Source organism: Somniosus microcephalus, chromosome 3, assembly GCF_052327205.1.
Source record: "Somniosus microcephalus isolate GS21.2 chromosome 3, FLI_Smic_1.0, whole genome shotgun sequence".
Taxonomy (NCBI): Eukaryota; Metazoa; Chordata; class Chondrichthyes; order Squaliformes; family Somniosidae; genus Somniosus; species Somniosus microcephalus.
Genome location: NC_140989.1, coordinates 303119663 through 303138496, shown reverse-complemented (window position 1 = coordinate 303138496; position 18834 = coordinate 303119663). Strand labels below are relative to the sequence as shown.

General features: G+C 43.0%; 1 protein-coding gene across 3 annotated transcripts in view; it reads left to right on the top strand.

The window, feature by feature from the left end:
• The window catches only part of tm2d1 (TM2 domain containing 1), a 98767-nt gene that overhangs the window by 48578 nt on the left and 31355 nt on the right, over positions 1-18834 (top strand). For 2 of the 3 annotated variants that reach the window (XM_085982865.1, XM_085982868.1), the window contains one exon: positions 8007-8123. The exons of the other annotated variant lie outside the window; for it this stretch is intronic. In XM_085982865.1, the coding sequence (XP_085838991.1) occupies positions 8007-8123 (117 nt within the window). The remainder of the gene's footprint in view (positions 1-8006; positions 8124-18834) is intronic. 3 annotated transcript variants of the gene reach the window in all.

The window sequence follows — 18834 nt, the reverse complement described above, 5'->3', positions numbered from 1 at the left end:
AAGTCTCTCTGTCACGTTATTTCCAGTAACAACAATGCAAAGTCATTTTGTTCCTCTACATTGTTCACACTGTGTTTCTTTGTACCCTTTGTGCGGCATACTTTGGAGAAATGATCCTTTCCCTTGCACTTATGACACGTTTGTCCACGTGCTGGGCATTTCGGATCTCTGCCCATGTGGTCTGTGTGTCCACATCTGTAACATTTCCTTTCGTTCCTATCGCCATTTCCCTTTGGTTTCTCTGTCGAGCTTTTCGCATAATACCCTCTTTTCTGTGTAACACGACGAACAGTATCTGTCTCCGCCTTCTCTGTACATGACATGGCTGACATCTGCTCCTCGACGTTTTCACATTGTGAGGCCAATTGTAACGTGCGGGCGAGCGTTAGACCATGCCCTTCCTCTAGCAGCTTCCTCCACACATAGGCTGACGTGCACCTACTCAGGATAGTGTATCTTATTTGATTATCCGCATCCCCCCCAAAAGCAGTCTTTAGCAGCCTGCCGCAAGCGAGTAGCAAATTGTTGCACAGTCTCGCCTGTCTTCTGGGACAACTTATGAAAAGTCTGTCTAGCAAATGCTGCATTGACCTGGGGCACGAAGTAGTGATTCAAAGCACTAACCGCCACCGTGTAGTCTGCTGGCTCTCCTGTGTCCGGTAGAGTCGAAAAGATATCCTGGACATCTGGTCCTGCTAGGTGTAGAAGTAGAGCTCTTCTCCTCTGCTTTGTGGCACCTGTAGAGCTATCATCGATTAATGAGTCCTTTACCATCGGCATAAAGCTCAAAAGACGTTAACCACCTCGTCCATCTTGGACCCAACGTGGCTGGCTCGGCGAAGCATGCAAAATTTTGAATGCCGGTCTTGTCCATCCTAGCTAACTAAAACTCGGGCAACTACCTATCTAAAATGATTCCGTTCGTTATCCTCGTCGCCAATGTTGTATCTATGATTTAATGCGTTCAATCAAGCATGTAGATACGTCGAATTAAATCAGAGTCAGGCAGACAGGCTTATAACTGCGATGTTCACTTTATTGCGTAAAATGGCTGACTGCCGTTTTTCCGGGTAATTCCCATAATGCAATGCACATTACATCACCGTATTGACTGGTGTCAAACTCGCAATCAATACACGACAAACATGTACAAGGATTTAATGAATTTCTTGCTCACCAAGATATAGACCATCTGTTCAGCTAGACTCTGCTACTTTCCCCCCTTCCTCTTGCCCACCGAACCAAACACTTTGCCGCCCATGTCCCCCCGCCCCCACCACCATAGCCACTTTTTTTTTTCTCTCGTTGGGAAAATTGAAGCCATCATTCCACCGCAACAATCTCCTTGCCATCGACTCAATACCCCTCCCTGGCCACTATCTTGGGCTGAACGAGACTGTTGGCAGACTTGGAAAACTGTTCAACCCCAAGCTGAGCTTCTGACCCCCTATTTGCTCCATCATAAGGACCTTCATAACGTCACTCACCTCTGCCTTTACTTCAGCTTACTTGCAGCTGAGACCTCGATCCGTGCCCTTGTCATCTTCAGACTTGGCTATTCCAATGGCCAGCCCTCTCTTCTCTTCCCCCACCCCCCCACCTCCGTAAATTTATCCAAAATGCTGCGGCACATATCCTATCGCAGTCATCCATCACCCCTGTCCTGCAGACCTACATTGGCTCCTGCTCCTCCAGCAACTCTAAATTAGAAATCTAATTTTTGTGTTTGAATCTGTCCTTGACCTCCTTATATCTAACCTGCTCAAGCTCTGCAACTCCTCTGATCCCCCCCCCCCCAGCCCCTGAACTTTTCATTCCTCTGACTCCTGTTTCTTATATGTACCCCTAGTCTTTGCTCCACCTTTGGTGGTCATGTCTTCATCTGCTTAGGCTGCATGCTCTGGAATTCCCTCCCTAAACTCCCCCACCTCTCCACCTCCCTCTCCTAAGACATTCTTTAAAGTCCACCTCTTTGACCAAGTTTTTGGTTACCCCATCCAATCTCTGACTTTGGAGATCTGCCTCCATTTTTTCCCCCCTAATGCCTGTATGAAGTGTCTTGGGGTGTTTTTCTACAAAAAAATATGCTATTGTAAACGTAAGTTACTATTACCATTTTTTCCAACTGTTGGTGCGATATGATTTGTACCTTATTTAAGTATATATGATGCATTTCATATCTTCCTAGCTGCAAAAGCTGTGTAAACATTTATCTGAAGTATAGAATATTTATTTTTGAAAAGCAGCTATTTATTGGCAATTGTAGAATTGAGTGAAGTTTGTTTAAAAAAGAATCTATTCACATTGCACAAGAAATTAGTAGAAACAAAGAATTGGTTTAGCAAACTGCACAGTTATTTGAGTTGTCTTTTATGGATACAGCAGAAAGTTTCTACCATAACGTGTAAATGCACAGTTCAAAGCATTCTTGTGGTTTGGCATAATCTGTCAACCCTACAGGGAGGAATCATCGTTTCAGGTTTAACTGCTGTTCACTGTCAGTGGTGTTTTGATGTGTTCTGCCAGTTTATGGATGCTTGAAAAACTGCTACTTGAGGATATTTTTGTATGATTATTTATTTCTTGTAAAGATAAGTTTCACCCTTGCATGCCCAAAGTAAACAAAAGATCAGTGTAAAAATACCACAAATATCGTGAGAAAATTTGCAAACGGTGGCTTGGGGGGGGGGGGGGGGTGGGGGGGCAAGCATATCTTCATTGCCACAAAATAAATTTTGTAAGGACCCCAGTATTCCACCATTCCGCAGCTGCATAATTTTGTGTTCATTGTGGAATTTCTCCCCTGCCTTTTTGTTTCATTGTTTCCCTTTCCTAAACACTTTTCCCATTGTAGTTGTATTGAAACCAATTTTCTAATCTCCATTGATATGCAACTCATTAACTCCCAGTAATTTCACACATGTAGCATAAATGTGAAATGCATAGGGATTATGTCTGCTGTTATATTGTCATGTCAATGCAGCACGCATCAAACCCAAAGTAACCTTGTTCAATTCAGTAAAGGTCAGTTGCTGGGAAGACCTGGCTTAAGAACAACAAAATTACATCCACAATTCTGCTACCAGGACATGGAGCAGGATCGAGCAGCATAAATCCAGAGTTTCTGAATTAAAACAGTGCCAATATAACAGTAACTTATCATTGGGTCTGTGTGAAATGCAGGGGGATTCATGAACTGCAAATCAATGAGGATTAAAAGATTGGCATTCTGACACTACTCCAATTCAGAACTCCATTACAGATTTCCATACTAACCATTAATCTGCATAATTTTAGGACATTGATCAAGGTGAAATTGGTGCAGTTTATGAACGAGCCAATAAAGAGAGTTGGGAGGTGGGGAAGGGAGAATAAATTATCCTTGAAAATTTTCAGTTATTGCTCAATCCTCTTCCAGCTGCTAATTTGCAGATGGGCCACATTTCAGTACCACTACTGGATCTTTTTATGGTAAAATATTAGACAAAATTCATCTGTAGCAAGTCAAGGCTTCATGAATAAAACCCCAATGTGTTGTCATAGTAGATTTAAAAAGACAGCAAACTTGCTTTTTTTCTTGGATCAGGCTAACCCCAGCATTACTACCAATGCCATGTTTTTTTTGGAACTGTCAGCTATTTTATAATCAACATAATTACAATATTTATAATGGACTTAAAACTGCTGGATGGTAACCAGTTCTAATGAATATTTGATTTAGACTTATAGTGCTGTGTTACAGTAAACATCTGGGACTTAAGCCTTCACAGTATTAAAATTACATTATTTCATGTGTTTACATGGTAAAGCTATAGTACACGTTTTAATTTCACAATTTACCAAAATGTTAACCCTTGTTTTGGCATCCTTGTGTTACCACTACCTTTATTTTATGCTTTTCAAAAAGTGAAGGCTCATACTGCACTGAACATATCCCTAAAACACAAGTGGATGTTTGCTGTGAAGTGCGTAGCTTTCAACAAATGCAATCTCAAGTTCGAACAGTATCAGTTGTAGGGTAATTGATGGCGATTAATTGCCATGATTAGTCAACAACTCCATTAGTGTTGTATCATGCAACTACCAGGTTGGTAGAAGGCGAACTAGGTGGAGCTTATTCTTTTTTCATCTAGCAATCCTATGTTCCTATGGGGAAATGTTTCCTCGAAATATTCATATATCTTTCGTAAATTTATTTGACTGAAACATTTTTTATTTTAATACTCGCTTCTCTGTTCTGACCAAGGGCCTACACCTGAATCTTTAACTCATCTGTTCTCTTCACAGATGCTGACTGTTTCCAGTCTTTTTTGTTTCCAGCATTTTTGTTTTTTGTTCCAGCATCTGCCATTTTTTTGTTTCTTGTTCTTATTTTTATATTTAACATAATCTTCCATATAAAGGCAGTTTAATGTTGTTGTAAATGTACAGTAATGCACATGAGAACAGAAAGTAAATATGTATATAAATGCACTTTCATTTTCAAACTAATGGGATGAAAATCTTCACAATCTCCTGGCTGCAGAATGAATCTGGGCAATGTCAATCCGGTTCCTAATTCCACAGCACAAAACTGCTCTTAATTTGGCACAAAATTGGTAATCTCACTTGGCGAGGTGCTATGAGTAATGGGTAAATGCCACTTTGGTGCTCTTTTGAAGTTGAGCTGAGCTGCATTGTTGGGGCAGAGTAGAGGGAATTTTATCCATGATCTAACTACCAAACCTTAGAGTACTTAGATACTGATAATAGGTAACTGGGCACCCAAAATGGAAGATGTTCAATTCCCGATCATTAACATCCCTCATTTTGGAGAAAAAATATCATAAAGAAGGTAGAAAAGTAAATATGAAGCAGTTATCAACAAGACTAGCAAAGTATTCCAGGGATATTTGATTACAAATTGTGAAACAAGTTACTTGTATCCTCTAGCTCCATGCTTACTATAGTAATCTGGGATGTCATGATTAAGGTTATCCACCAGGTGGTGCTGTAGCCAATGCTGCTGTTAAGGTCAGAAGTTTGCTTCCTGTTAAGGTCAGAGGTTTACTTCCTGTCAAGGTCAGCAAAGGTGAAATGCCTGGATGCAGGCATGATGTTTGTTACTCTGTTAATAAAGTACTCGTGCTAATTCTACGATATCGCCTCTTCGAGTCCTTGTCTCACTACATGGATTTATCACATTTGGCGACGAGCTAAAAAGGACCCTGGATAAAGAGAAGTCTGCCAGGTCTTTTAAACAACAAAATCACGAGCTGAAGTTAGCTACCAGTTGGAAGAGAGCATGGCTTCCACGGTAGGAATGGTTTCCGCTTTTGATAGTCGAGCACAAACCTGGGAGGAATACTGTGAAGTGTTGGGTTATTTTTTCGAAGCAAATGAAATAAATGATGCTGGAAAAAAGAAAGCCATGCTGCTTAGTTCAGTGGGAAGCCAGACCTACAGTTTGATGAGGAATCTGCTCAGTCCTGAAAAGCCTGGAGACAAATCATTTGTTGAATTAGTGGCTTTGCTAAAAGAACATTTCAACCCTAAGCCTAGTGAGATTGTACAGCGGTTCAAGTTTAATTCAAGGAAGAGGAAGAGAGCGTAATGGACTATGTAGCGGTGTTGCGTAAATTAGCACAAGATTGCAATTATGGGAACAACCTGAAGGGTCGGAGCGATCATAATATGATCGAATTCTTCATTAAGATGGCGAATGAAGTAGTTGACTCAGAGACAAGGGTCCTCAATTTAAATAAAGGAAACTACGATGGTCTGAGGAGCGAGTTGGGTAGGAATGATTGGGGAATGGCACTCAAAGGGTTGACGGTGGATAGGCAATGGCAAACATTCAAAGACCGAATGGATGAGCTACAGAATTTGTTCATCCCAGTTTGGCATAAAAATAAAACAAAAAAGGTGACTCAACCGTGGCTAACAAGGGAAATTAGGGATAGCATAAGATCCAAGGAGAGGACATATAAATTGGCTAGAAAAAGCAATAATCCTGAGGATTGGGAGCAGTTTAGGAGTCAACAAAGGAGGACAAAGGGATTAATTAAGAAAGGGAAAATAGAATATGAGAGTAAGCTAGCAGGGAACATAAAAACTGACTGTAAAAGCTTTTATAGATATGTGAAGAGAAAAAGATTGGTGAAGTCAAGCGTAGGTCCCTTACAGTCAGAATCAGGGGAATTTATAATGGGAAACAAGGAAATGGCAGACCAACTAAATACATACTTTGGTTCTGTCTTCACAAAGGAGGACACAAATAACCTCCCAGAGATGCCAGGGAACATAGGGTCTAATGAGAGGGAGGAACTGAAAGAAATCAGTATTTGTAGGGAAATTGATGGGACTGAAGGCCGATAAATCCCCAGGGCCTGATGGTCTACATCCCAGGGTACTTAAGGAAGTGGCCCTAGAGATAGTAGATGCATTGCTGGTCATCTTCCAGAACTCGATAGACTCTGGAACAGTACCCATGGATTGGAGGGTAGCTAATGTTACCCCACTATTCAAAAAAGGTGGTAGAGAAAAAGCGGGGAATTATAGACTGGTAAGCCTGACATCGGTAGTGGGGAAAATGCTAGAGTCTATTATAAAAGATGTAATAGCAGAGCACTTGGAAAGCAGTGACAGGATCGGACAAAGTCAGCAGGGATTTACAAAAGGTAAATCATGCTTGACTAATCTATTGGAATTTTTTGAGGATGTAACTGGTAAAATAGATAAGGGAGAACCAGTGGATGTGGTGTATTTGGACTTTCAGAAGGCTTTCGATAAGGTCCCACACAAGAGATTAGCGTGCAAAATTAAGGCACATGGGATTGGGGGCAAGGTATTGACTTGGATAGAGAACTGGTTGGTGGACAGAAAGCAAAGAGTTGGAATAAACGGGTCGTTTTCCGAGTGACAGGCAGTGACTAGTGGGGTACCGCAAGGATCGGTCCTAGGACCCCAGCTGTTCACAATATATATTAATGATCTGGACGAGGGAATTGGATGTAATATCTCCAAATTTGCAGACGACACAAAGCTGGGTGGGAGGGTAAGCTGTGAGGAGGATGTCGTGAAACTCCAGTACGATTTGGACAGGTTGGGTGATTGGGCAGAAACATGGCAAATGCACTATAATGTGGATAAATGTGAGGTTATCCACTTTGGTGGCAAAAACAGGAAGGCAGATTATTATTTGAATGGCAATAGATTGGGAGAAGGGGAAGTGCAAAGAGACCTGGGTGTTCTTGTGCACCAGTCGCTGAAGGTAAGCATGCAGGTGCAGCAGGCGGTTAAGAAGGCAAATGGTATGTTGGCCTTCGTAGCAAGAGAGTTCGAGTACAAGAACAAGGATGTCTTGCTGCAGTTGTACAGGGCCTTGGTGAGACCGCACCTTAAGTATTGTGTGCAGTTTTGGTCACCTTACCTGAGGAAGGACGTTCTTGCCATGGAGGGAGTGCAGCGAAGATTCACCAGGCTGATACCTGGGATGGCAGGAATGACGTACAAGGAGAGATTGTGTCGATTGGGCTTATACTCACTGGAGTTTAGAAGATTGAGAGGGGATCTCATCGAAACCTATAAAATTCTGTCAGGTCTGGACAGACTAGATGCAGAAAGGATGTTTCTGATGGCCGGGAAGTCCAGAACCAGGGGTCATAGTCTAAGGATAATTCGGTAAGACTCTGTGGAGACTATAAATTGACAGTCAATCGGGTGTCCAAACTGGAGCAGTATCCGATTCCCAAAACAGAGGATCTCTTTGTAAACCTGGCTGGAGGAAAGAAATTCACAAACTTGGATATGAGTCATGCCTACGTGCAGATTACACTGGGGAATGGCGGCGCGCACCGACGCAGTGGCTTTGCTTCTCCCAGTCATGGGAGCTTGCAAGATCACATTTCGTTGTTCATGTACTTGTGCAATGACAATAAAGTTGAATTAGAAGTATGTCACCATAAATACACACAAGGGCTTGTTTACATATAACCGCTTACCGTTTGGTGTCTCATCTGGTCCAGCTATCTTCCAGAGGACAATCGAAGGTGTACTGCAAGGGATCCCACATGTTTCCATCTATCTGGATGACATTCTGGTGACGGGAAGAACCGACCAGGAGCATCTGAGCACTCAGAGAGGTACTACAGAGATTGGAGAGGGCAGGGTTCCGGCTCAAGAGGAGTAAGTGCACTTTCCTGGGGAATGAGGCAGTGTTCCTGGGACACAGAGTGGACGCCACCGGGCTCCATCCACTCAAGGAGAAGGTACAAGCACTGCAGGACGCCCCTGCTCCTACAAATGTGGCTGAGTTAAAAGCTTACCTGGGACTGCTGAACTATTATAACAGGTTTTTAACAAACTTGTCAACTGTGTTAGCACCTCTTCACAAACTACTGCGCAAGGAGACACAGTGGCAGTGGGGAGAGGAGCAGGGGGTTTCATTTGAACAGTCCAAGAAACTGATGCTGTCGTCGGATGTGCTGGTTTACTACAATGCAGAGAAAGACACCATCCTCTCTTGTGACGCTTCACCTTATGGGGTGGGGGCAGTTCTTTCACACTGCATGGAAGATGGAACTGAAAGACCAATAGGGTTTATGTCCCGAACTCTAACACCAGCAGAAAAAAACTATTCCCAGTTAGACAAAGTGGGGTTAGCAGTAATGTTTGGGTTACAGAGGTTCCACAAGTACATATATGGCAGGAAGTTCACCATATGCACCGATCATAAACCTCTTCTCTCTCTTTTCAATGAAATGAAAGCAGTTCCACAGATGGTGTCACCCCGGATCCAGAGGTGGGCAGTGACGTTGAGTGCATATGAGTATGTCATCGTCTACAAGGTGGGGAAGTACCATGGGAACGCAGATGCCTTGAGCCGTCTTCCACTGCCAGGCACACCTATCCGTGCAGCTCCAGAGGACAGAGTTTTGATGTTGGAGGACACTGACACGGCACTTGTGACTGCAGAGCAAGTAAGAACATGGATAGGTAAAGATCCAGTACTGTCTAGAGTTCGAGAATATGTGGTGAGGGGATGGCCACAGCATCCGGAAGGGGCTGACTTCACACCCTACAGTGTCAGGAAAACAGAGCTAAGTGTGCAGGATGGTTGCGTGTAGTGGGGAGCACGAGTGATTATTCCACAGCCAGCACGACAGTCTATCCTAGAGCAACTACATCAGTGTCATCCTGGGGTCTCGCGTATGAAAGCCTTGGCTAGGAGTTACTTGTGGTGGCCAAAGCTAGATGAGATAGAAAATCTAGTCAAGACATGCAGCACTTGTCAGGAACACCGGAAGGCACCAGCAGCGGCTCCTCTCCACCCCTGGGAGTGGCCGGATAAACCATGGAGAAGATTGCACTTAGATTATGCGGGTCCATTCATAGGGAAGATGTTCCTCATAATCATTGATGCGCATTCCAAATGGATGGATCTTTATCCTGTAAATTCTGCTTCTGCCACTACTACTATAGACTGCCTGCGTCGGAGCTTCAGTAATCAAGGGCTACCGGAGATCGTGGTGAGTGACAATGCCACTTGTTTTGTGAGTACAGAGACCAAAGAGTTCTTGAGAAAAAATGGCATAGTGCAGGTGACCTCGGCTCCATATCATCCGTCCTCGAATGGACTTGCGGAAAGAGCCGTATAAACATTTAAGGAGACGATGAAAAAAAGTGCAGAAGGGAGTTTAGCAGCCAAAGTGTCACTGGTTCTGTTCAGCTACAGAATAACACCTCAATCCACCACAGGACTCTCTCCTGCTGAGATGTTATTAGGTCGTAGACTACGCTCCACTCTTGACCTTGTCCACCCAGACCTAAAAAGGAAAATGTTAAGCAGACAAAACAAACAAAGAGAACCATGACAAATGAACAAAGAGCTGAAGTTTTGGAGAAGGAGATGCGGTCCTTACCAGGAATTTCAGTTATGGACCAAAGTGGATTCCTGGCTTCATAGACTCAGTGACAGGTTCAGTATCATACAAGGTCATGCTGGGAGATGGTAGGGTATTACGCAGACATGTAGATCAGATACTTCCCAGACAAGGGGAAATTGAAATGAAGGTTCCAGATGCAATGACTGAAGACAGGGTTGCTCCCAGTTATCCAAGTGCATCTGTGGTCCCACCACCAGGGACAGAGCCAATTCCACAGGAACCTATTCCTCAAGAGGAAACCATCGTTGCAGAGTCAGATACTCTGAGCGCTGCTCAGGAGCAGCTGGTGGCTTCACCACAAACAAGCAGGGACTTTACTGTTAGACGTTCACAAAGGCCTCGCAAGCCACCAGAGAGATTGATACTGAACTGTTAGATTCGTCAAGTATGGAACATGGTGAATGGAGACTCCTTATGTGACCCTCATGAATGGTTGTTTGTTAAGAAATTCATACTGAAATCTTAAGTGGGGAGGGATATAGTAATCTGGGATATTATGATTAAGGTTATCCACCAGGTGGTGCTGAAGCCAATGCTGCTGTTAAGGTCAGAGGTTTGCTTCCTGTCAAGGTCAGCAAAGGTGAAATGCCTGGATGCAGGCATGATGTTTGTTACTCTGTTTGTTAATAAAGTACTCGTGCTAATTCTACAATATCGCCTCTTCAAGTCCTTGTCTCACTACATGGATTTATCACACTTACAAAATTAAATAGCCTCCTTGCATCTACATGCAGCACAGCATTTAAAAAATCTGGCTAACTTCCCTCTCAACCTTGTTTGATTGAAAACAAATTTAGCTCTGTGAAACTTTCTTCATAAGGTAAGCTTCAAGCCATAGAATCATCTTGGCTATTCTTCTCTGAACTTTGGGTCCGAATAACCCTCTCCATTCCCCATACGTGTGGTCTGTACTTGGCCAGCTGACTCCTTATGTTTGGAGGCCTGACATAAACAGACATGTTTGAGAGTTGGACTCCAATGTAACAGATTACAATTCTGAGGAGTCACCATGTGACAGGGATTCCAGTGCATGTGAAGCGAATGTGCTTCTGTTTGTGAGGGCTGAAGATGGTGGCTTTGATCTTGCGAACATTAAGCAGGAGGATGTTTTGGCACATCCAACTGTTAATGTCAAATTTGTAGTTGGAGATAGTGACGATGACCATTAGGTCAATGGGAGGAAGTGGCAAGGTAGAACTAGGTGTTCTCAGCATATGTGTAAAGGGGACCCTGTGCTTCCAGATAACGTCACCAAGGAATAGCATTTAAATGATGGAGGAGAAGGGCCAGTGATAGAAACCTGGCTCCCTTCTCTTCATCATTTACATGCTGCCCCATTTAATTAATAGACCCAATCTGCATATGGTTAGGAGTCAATCACTGATCAGCAAACTCTCAATTGTATTTCAGCAGAATTGCAGCTGGGGGAATGTGGAAACCAGAAGGACAGTTGATTTTGGTTGGGAAGAGGGAGAGGAAAATAAACTCTTGGTAGAAGGGAAGCAAAGAAACTTGAGGGGAGAAGGGAGAGAAATTCTTGGGGCAGAGTGGAGAGATTAGAGAGTCTCTTGAAGGGAACAGAAGGAAGAGAGAAAGGGTTAAACATCCTCAAGTGGGCAGAAGGGAAAAGAACAACAACTCATGGGAGAAATATACCTGTTAAGATGAGAATGAAGGAGGGACTGTTGAACCGAGGGCCAGAAGAGAAATGCTAGAGAGCGACAACCTGCTGGAGGGACTGGGTGAAATAAAGACCCTTCTGAAGCAGAGGGAAGAGAGAGTGATCCTTTTAATTGGGGAGAAGTAAGAGAACATGGTTTTTGGTGGTTATCTGTGGCTTTTTTGGGAAAAAGAGACCATTTCAGTTGAGCCTTACATGTTATAAAACGTAGCATTCTCCGACTCACCTTGACCAATACATGAGATTCACAAATACTTTTATAATTTAATTCTTTTCATTCCACTGGGAGAAAACCACCACTGTCATTTAGTGAACAACTAGCAGTGGTCTGGGCTTTAGACGTCAGAACCATGATCAGTAATGTTTACAAAAGGTAAATGGTGCTTGACTACTGGAATTTTTTGAGGATGTAACTAGTAAAATAGATAAGGGAAAACCAGTGGATGTGGTGTATTTGGACTTTCAGAAGGCTTTCGATAAGGTCCTGCATAAGAGATTAGCGTGTAAAGTTAAGGCGCATGGGATTGGGGGCAAGGTATTGACTTGGATAGAGAACTGGTTAGCAGATAGAAAGCAAAGAGTTGGAATAAACGGGTCTTTTTCCGAGTGGCAGGCAGTGACTAGTGGGGTACCACAGGGATCGGTTCTTGGACCCCAGCTATTCACAATATATATTAATGATCTAGACAAGGGAACTAGATGTAATATCTCCAAATTTGCAGACGACACAAAGCTGGGTGGTCATGTGTGCTGTGAGGAGGATGCTGAGAAACGACAGGATGATTTGGACAGGTTGGGTGATTGGGCAGAAGCATGGCAGATGCAATATAATGTGGATAAATGTGAGGTTATCCACTTTGGTGGCAAAAACAGGAAAGCAGATTATTATCTGAATAGCAATAGATTGGGAGAAGGGGAAGTGCAATGAGACCTGGGTGTCCTTGTGCACCAGTCGCTGAAGGTAAGCATGCAGGTGCAGCAGGCGGTTAAGAAGGCAAATGGTATGTTGGCCTTCGTAGCGAGAGGGTTTGAGTACAGGAACAAGGATGTCTTGCTGCAGTTGTACAGGGCCTTGGTGAGACCACATCTTGAGTATTGTGTGCAGTTTTGGTCGCCTTATCTGAGGAAGGATATTCTTGCCATGGAAGGAGTTCAGCGAAGATTCACCAGGCTGATACCTGGGATGGCAGGAATGACGTATGAGGAGAGATTGGGACGATTGGGCTTGTACTCGCTGGAGTTTAGAAGAATGAGAGGGATCTCATTGAAACTTATAAAATCCTGGCAGGACTGGACAGACTAGATGCAGGGAGGATGTTCCTGATGGTCGGGGAGTCCAGAACCAGGGGTCACAGCCTAAGGATAAGGGGTAAGCCTTTTAGGACAGAAATGAGGAATTTCTTCACCCAGAGAGTGATGAACCTGTGGAATTCTCTACCACAGAAGGCAGTAGAGGCCAATACATTAACTATATTCAAGAAGGAGTTGGATATATTTCTTAAGGCTAAAGGGATCAAGGGGTATGGGGAGAAAGCAGGGACCGGGTACTGAACTTGGATGATCAGCCATGATCGCATTGAATGGCAGAGCAGGCTCGAGGGGCCGAATGGCCTACTCCTGTTCCTATCTTCTATGTTTGTGATGGGGTCCAACCGATTTGTCAACCTTTCTACCATGAGATTCATTGCTTGATGATCTACTAAAGGCATTTGAACTTCCCTGCCCAAACCTGAGGAAAAGCTTCTTTCAGACTGTGTTAGATTAATATAATTGACAGTTCAACGGGTATTCTGGGATTTGAGTATGCAAGCATTGGATTGCAATTTAGGCACTGCATTGTCTATCTGGCCTTTGCCAGCATATGCTTACTCAATGTTCATCGTTACAGTCTATAAGATCCAACCATTTTCAGTGTCAGAATTAAATGTATGTTATAGGTAATGCTCTTGTAGTTTTGTAATTGGTGGAGGAAAGGTCGAATGGTTCGAATCAAAATTGATACCAGTATGTGTAATGATCAGTAACATGTCATTCTAGAATGGTACACTAGGTGGAGCTGTATGTTTAAGAGTGGGGCTACCCACAATGCAGTAGTCAAGATGGATGTTGTATAGAAGTCCACATGGCTGAATAAATGACTAGCTCCAAGCTAGCTGTTCATAATGAAAACGTCTAGTTATTTATGAACATAACATGGTACCAGGATTGGTAAGAACTGCTGAATATTGTGAAACGCGACATGGAGAATTTGAAGCCACTGGAGGGTTTGAAACTCACGGGGAATGTCGACTGCAATTGGCGGACTTTCAAACAACAATTCGAACTCTACATTGCTGCCATCGGGTTCGGTACGAAGCCAGACGCAAGGAAAATAGCGTTGCTGCTCACGGTTGCAGGCTCACAGGCGATAGAGGTATTTAATATGTTTGTATTTGATCAAGAGGAGGACAGAGAAAAACTGGACGATGTGCTAAAGAAATTTGATACACATTGTTCTCCCAAAAAGAATGAGACCTATGAGAGATACGTGTTCCGTTCACGGACACAGCAGCAAAATGAGATTTTTGATAGCTTTGTGACCGATCTGAAACTGAAAGCACAGACATGTAATTTCTCTGAACTGAAATCATCCATGATTCGTGACCAGATTGTGTTTGGTATTCATGATAAAAAAGTCAGGGAACATTTGTTGAGAGAAACCGAACTAACATTGGAGAATGCTGTGAAAATATGCCATGCCAGTGAGCTAGCTTCGAAGCACGCGAAGACTTTCAGTGAAATTAATAATAATGCGACTGTAATGAGTGACTGTGCTGCTGTCGGTGCTGTGTCCTACAAGGGGAAGAAACGTGGGCAGAACAGAAATGAAAAGCAATCGGAGGAAAGAATTTTTAATTGTAAACGCTGTGGTTATAAGCACCAGTCAAGACAATGCCCAGCGTTTTGGGAAAATGTGCACAAAATGTAATGGAAAGAATCACTTTGCCAAACAATGCTTTTCAAAAGTAAAAACAAAGAAAGGGCAACAAGTCAATGTGATTGAGGACACTGATTTAAGTGAGACATTTTTTGTAGGAATGGTGTCATGTGATAATATCAAAGGATACAGAAAATGTGCAGCCCTCAGGAATGGACAATGCTGAACATAAAGTTAATGCAGTAAAAGAGGACAAATGGATGATGCCACTGCAGGTAAATGGAGCATTAGTTACATTGAAACTAGACACTGGGGCAAAAGCAAACTTAATCAGTATGAGTGACATTAACAATATGAAAGAAAAGCCCAAAATACAGAAAAAGTCAGTACTAATGAAGAACTATAATGGATAGAAAATAGATAGCTTAGGTGTATGCACACTTAAAGTGACAGTCAAAGACAAAGTGCATCATCTCATGTTTTCTGTTGTGGCTGAAGGACTTGAGTCACTATTAGGTGACAAAGCTTGTGAGGACTTAGAACTGGTCAAGAGAGTCTACCGTATAAACTGCCATAAGCAGACCAGATGACTCGGTGGATTCTGTAGTGAATAATTTCCAGGATGTGTTCAAAGGATTTGGAGTTCTACCAGTCACTTACAAGATCCAGCTAAAGGAGGATGCTCAGCCAGTGGTACATGCTCCACGGAGAGTTCCAGCACCCCTGCGTGACCGGCTCAAGAAAGAACTGGACAGAATAACCACTCTAGGAGTCATCAGGAAAGTCGAAGAGCGAACAGACTGGGTTAACTCCATGGTATGTGTAAAGAAAAAGAACAATGATCTAAGAGTATGCATGGATCCAGAGGACTTGAATGCAAACATAAAACGTGAACACTACCAGATTCCCAAGCGAGAAGAAATCACCAGTGAAATGTCAGGTGCCAGATACTTCACAAAGCTCGATGCCTCACAACGATTTTGGCAACTAAAACTGGATGAAGAGAGCACCAAATACTGTACCTTCAACACACCATTTGGCAGGTATTGTTTCCTCAGAATGCCTTTCGGGATAATATCTGCATCCGAAATCTTTCATAGAGCGATGGAACACATAATTGAATGTCTGGAAGGAGTTCGGGTCTATGTTGATGACATCATCGTCTGGGGCTCCACACTGAAAGAACACAATGAGAGACTGACTAAAGTGCTACAGAGCATATGCCGGAATGGACTGAAGCTCAACAAAGCCAAGTGTCAGTTTGGCGTCCAGGAAGTCACTTTCCTAGGAGATAATCTATCTGGTAAAGGAATAGAGCCAGATATGGAAAATGTAAACGCCATACTCAACATGCCCCGACCCACTGACAAAAAAGGAGTGCTACGCATCATGGGGATGATAAACTTTATTGGAAAGTTCATTCCTAACTTGTCAGCCAAGACAGCCTGTCTGTGAGACCTGCTACATAAAACAAATGAGTTCGCATGGACAGAAAGACATGAACAAGAGTGGATAAACCTCAAAACAGTGCTGACAACCACACCTGTACTCACCTTCTTTGACCCAACAAAGAGAATCAAAGTGTCAACGGATGCATCAAAAGATGGCCTAGGCGCGGTCTTGCTACAAGCAGAGGGTGAAGATTGGAAGCCTGTTGCCTATGCCTCCAGGTCGATGACTGATTCTGAGTATCGATACGCCCAGATTGGAAAGGAATGTCTGGGCTTGGTAGTTGGACTAGAAAAGTTCCATGGCTACATATATGGACTTTCCACCTTCACAGTTGAGACAGACCACTGCCCACTGGTTGCCATCATAAAAAAAAATCTGAATGAGATGTCTCCAAGGATTCAACGACTCATGATATGACTTTGAACTGATCTACACACCAAGGCAAACACATAGTGTTAGCAGATGCACTATCCCGAGCACCCACAATGAGTCATGTGAGCTCTACTGAGGAAGACGTGGATGTTCATGTGAGTATGGTCGCTGCTGCGCTGCCCGTGTCAGACACAAAATCAAAGCAAATAGCAGAAGAAACAGTAAAAGATACAGTGTTACAAACAGTAATAGAGAACATTCATCGTGGTTGGCCAAAAAGGTTCCTGTCCAAAGTACTATCACATCAAGTCAGAGTTGAGTGTCGCAAGTGGACTATTACTAAAACAGAACAGAATAGTCATTCCACAGGCTCTATGTCAAGACATGCTCAAAAGGATTCATGATGGACACCTCGGAATTGAAAAATGCAGAAGGAGAGCAAGAGACACTGTTTATTGGCCTGGCATAAATAAGGACATTGAGAACATGATAGGCGAATGTGAGACATGTCAGAAACACCAAAACAGACAAGCAAAGGAACCAATGATAGTAGCTGACATACCAACAGCACCATGGCAAAAGGTTGGTATGGACCTCTTTCATTTGAATGGTAAAGGCTATCTAATAGTGATTAACTACTATTCTAACTATCCTGAGATGGCGCTGCTCTCGAGCACATCAGCAAGCAGTGTCATAATGCATGTTAAATCCATCTTCGCCAGACACGGAATTCCCAGGATTGCCATTAGCGACAATGGTCCGTGCTTCAACTGTAAGGAGCGGCAACAGTTTGCAGCACATTATGACTTTCAACACATCACATCCAGTCCTCTGTATGCTCAGTCAAATGGTAAGGTAGAGAAAGGTGTTCAAGTTCTCAAACAGCTACTAAAGAAAGCAATAGAAAGCAAGTCTGATCCTTATCTCGCCCTGCTGAGCTACCGAGCCTCCCCTTTAGACTCTGGTTCTTCACCTGCTGAACTCCTAATGGGTCGCAAGTTGCGTACCACGCTACCCTGCTGTGCAAAAGAAAAGCAGAGTAAGGAACTGAGACAGAGACTTCAACTGTTAAAGCTGAAACAGAAATCAAACTATGACAAGTCATTCAAAACTCTGAAACCATTGACAAGGGATGATGTTGTCAGGATTGAGGATCCAGATGCATGGAACAGGAAAGCTACAGTTCTTGAGGAAGTAGGACCAAGGTCATACACTGTTAGAATTGAGGAAGGACAGATTCTCAGGAGGAATCGCCGTTCCCTCCTGAAAACACAAGAAACTATCCAAGAGCAAATCGATGACAATGCCGCAACTGAATCTTGTCAATCACCACCAGAACAATCTAACACAAACACACATACAGGCTCTCATGCAAACACATCAGACTTACCTGTGCTGAGAAGATCCACATGTGAAGTAAAAAAGCCTGATAGACTTAATCTTTGAGTACAAAGAAAACTACAATAAAAGAATGAAAAGCTTAGAGTTCATAAAGTAAAGCTTTGAAAATGTATTGACTGTTGTGTAGATGTTCATGTCGTTATGATTGATTGATATTGATTTTGTTTAACCTCTAAGGAAGGGGGATGTAATGATCAGTAACATGTCATTCTAGAATGGTACACTAGGTGGAGCTGTATGTTTAAGAGTGGGGCTACCCACAATGCAGTAGTCAAGATGGATGTTGTATAGAAGTCCACATGGCTGAATAAATGACTAGCTCCAAGCTAGCTGTTCATAATGAAAACATCTATTTATTTATGAACATAACAGTATGGTTTATAGTAGCTATTTTATTGTCAACAAGTAAAATATTTATACATGCAAGTATTTAAGCGGTAGTTAACAGAACAGTGCAAGAATTAAAATTACCCACTCCTATTCTGGGTAGAATCCAGCGTCTCATTTGCCAGTCACCCTGTCAAGTTGCGCCTTCCTCCCTCACCTTGATTCAACTCTCCAGCGTGGCTCCTAGTGTTGACTCTACAACTTAAACTGCAAACTTTGGCTCTGCTTTTAAACCCAGAGAACAAGGATGCTGTAAAGACTGCGTTCTTGCTTCCTGGAGAGTCAATCATCCCCGCAACACAGCTATCCCTCCTCCTGAACCATCAAAGCAGTAGCAAACACCTCTGTTCAATAAATAATGGCCATCCTGGTTGTTTGACAACTGATCAACTTAACCTGTTGTATCCCGCCTTGCACTTCAAAGGAACATGAGATGAAATTAAGCCCTTCCAGGTGGTTAATGTGATCTCAGTGCTAGTCTATATACTAGCTTCTGCTCCTCCATTGTTCTGGCCAATCTGATATTCACACCTCACATGGGATGCCTTCCACACAGTGTGAGAAGGTGCTGACTCGTCTGCTTGTTCCTACTTTCCCATTGTCCTGACTAATCTCCAATATTAGCATTTCCTTATCGGACAATGACCCCACAATGCTATTAACCTATGACTTACGTCAGCTGTCTGTAGGTTTAAACA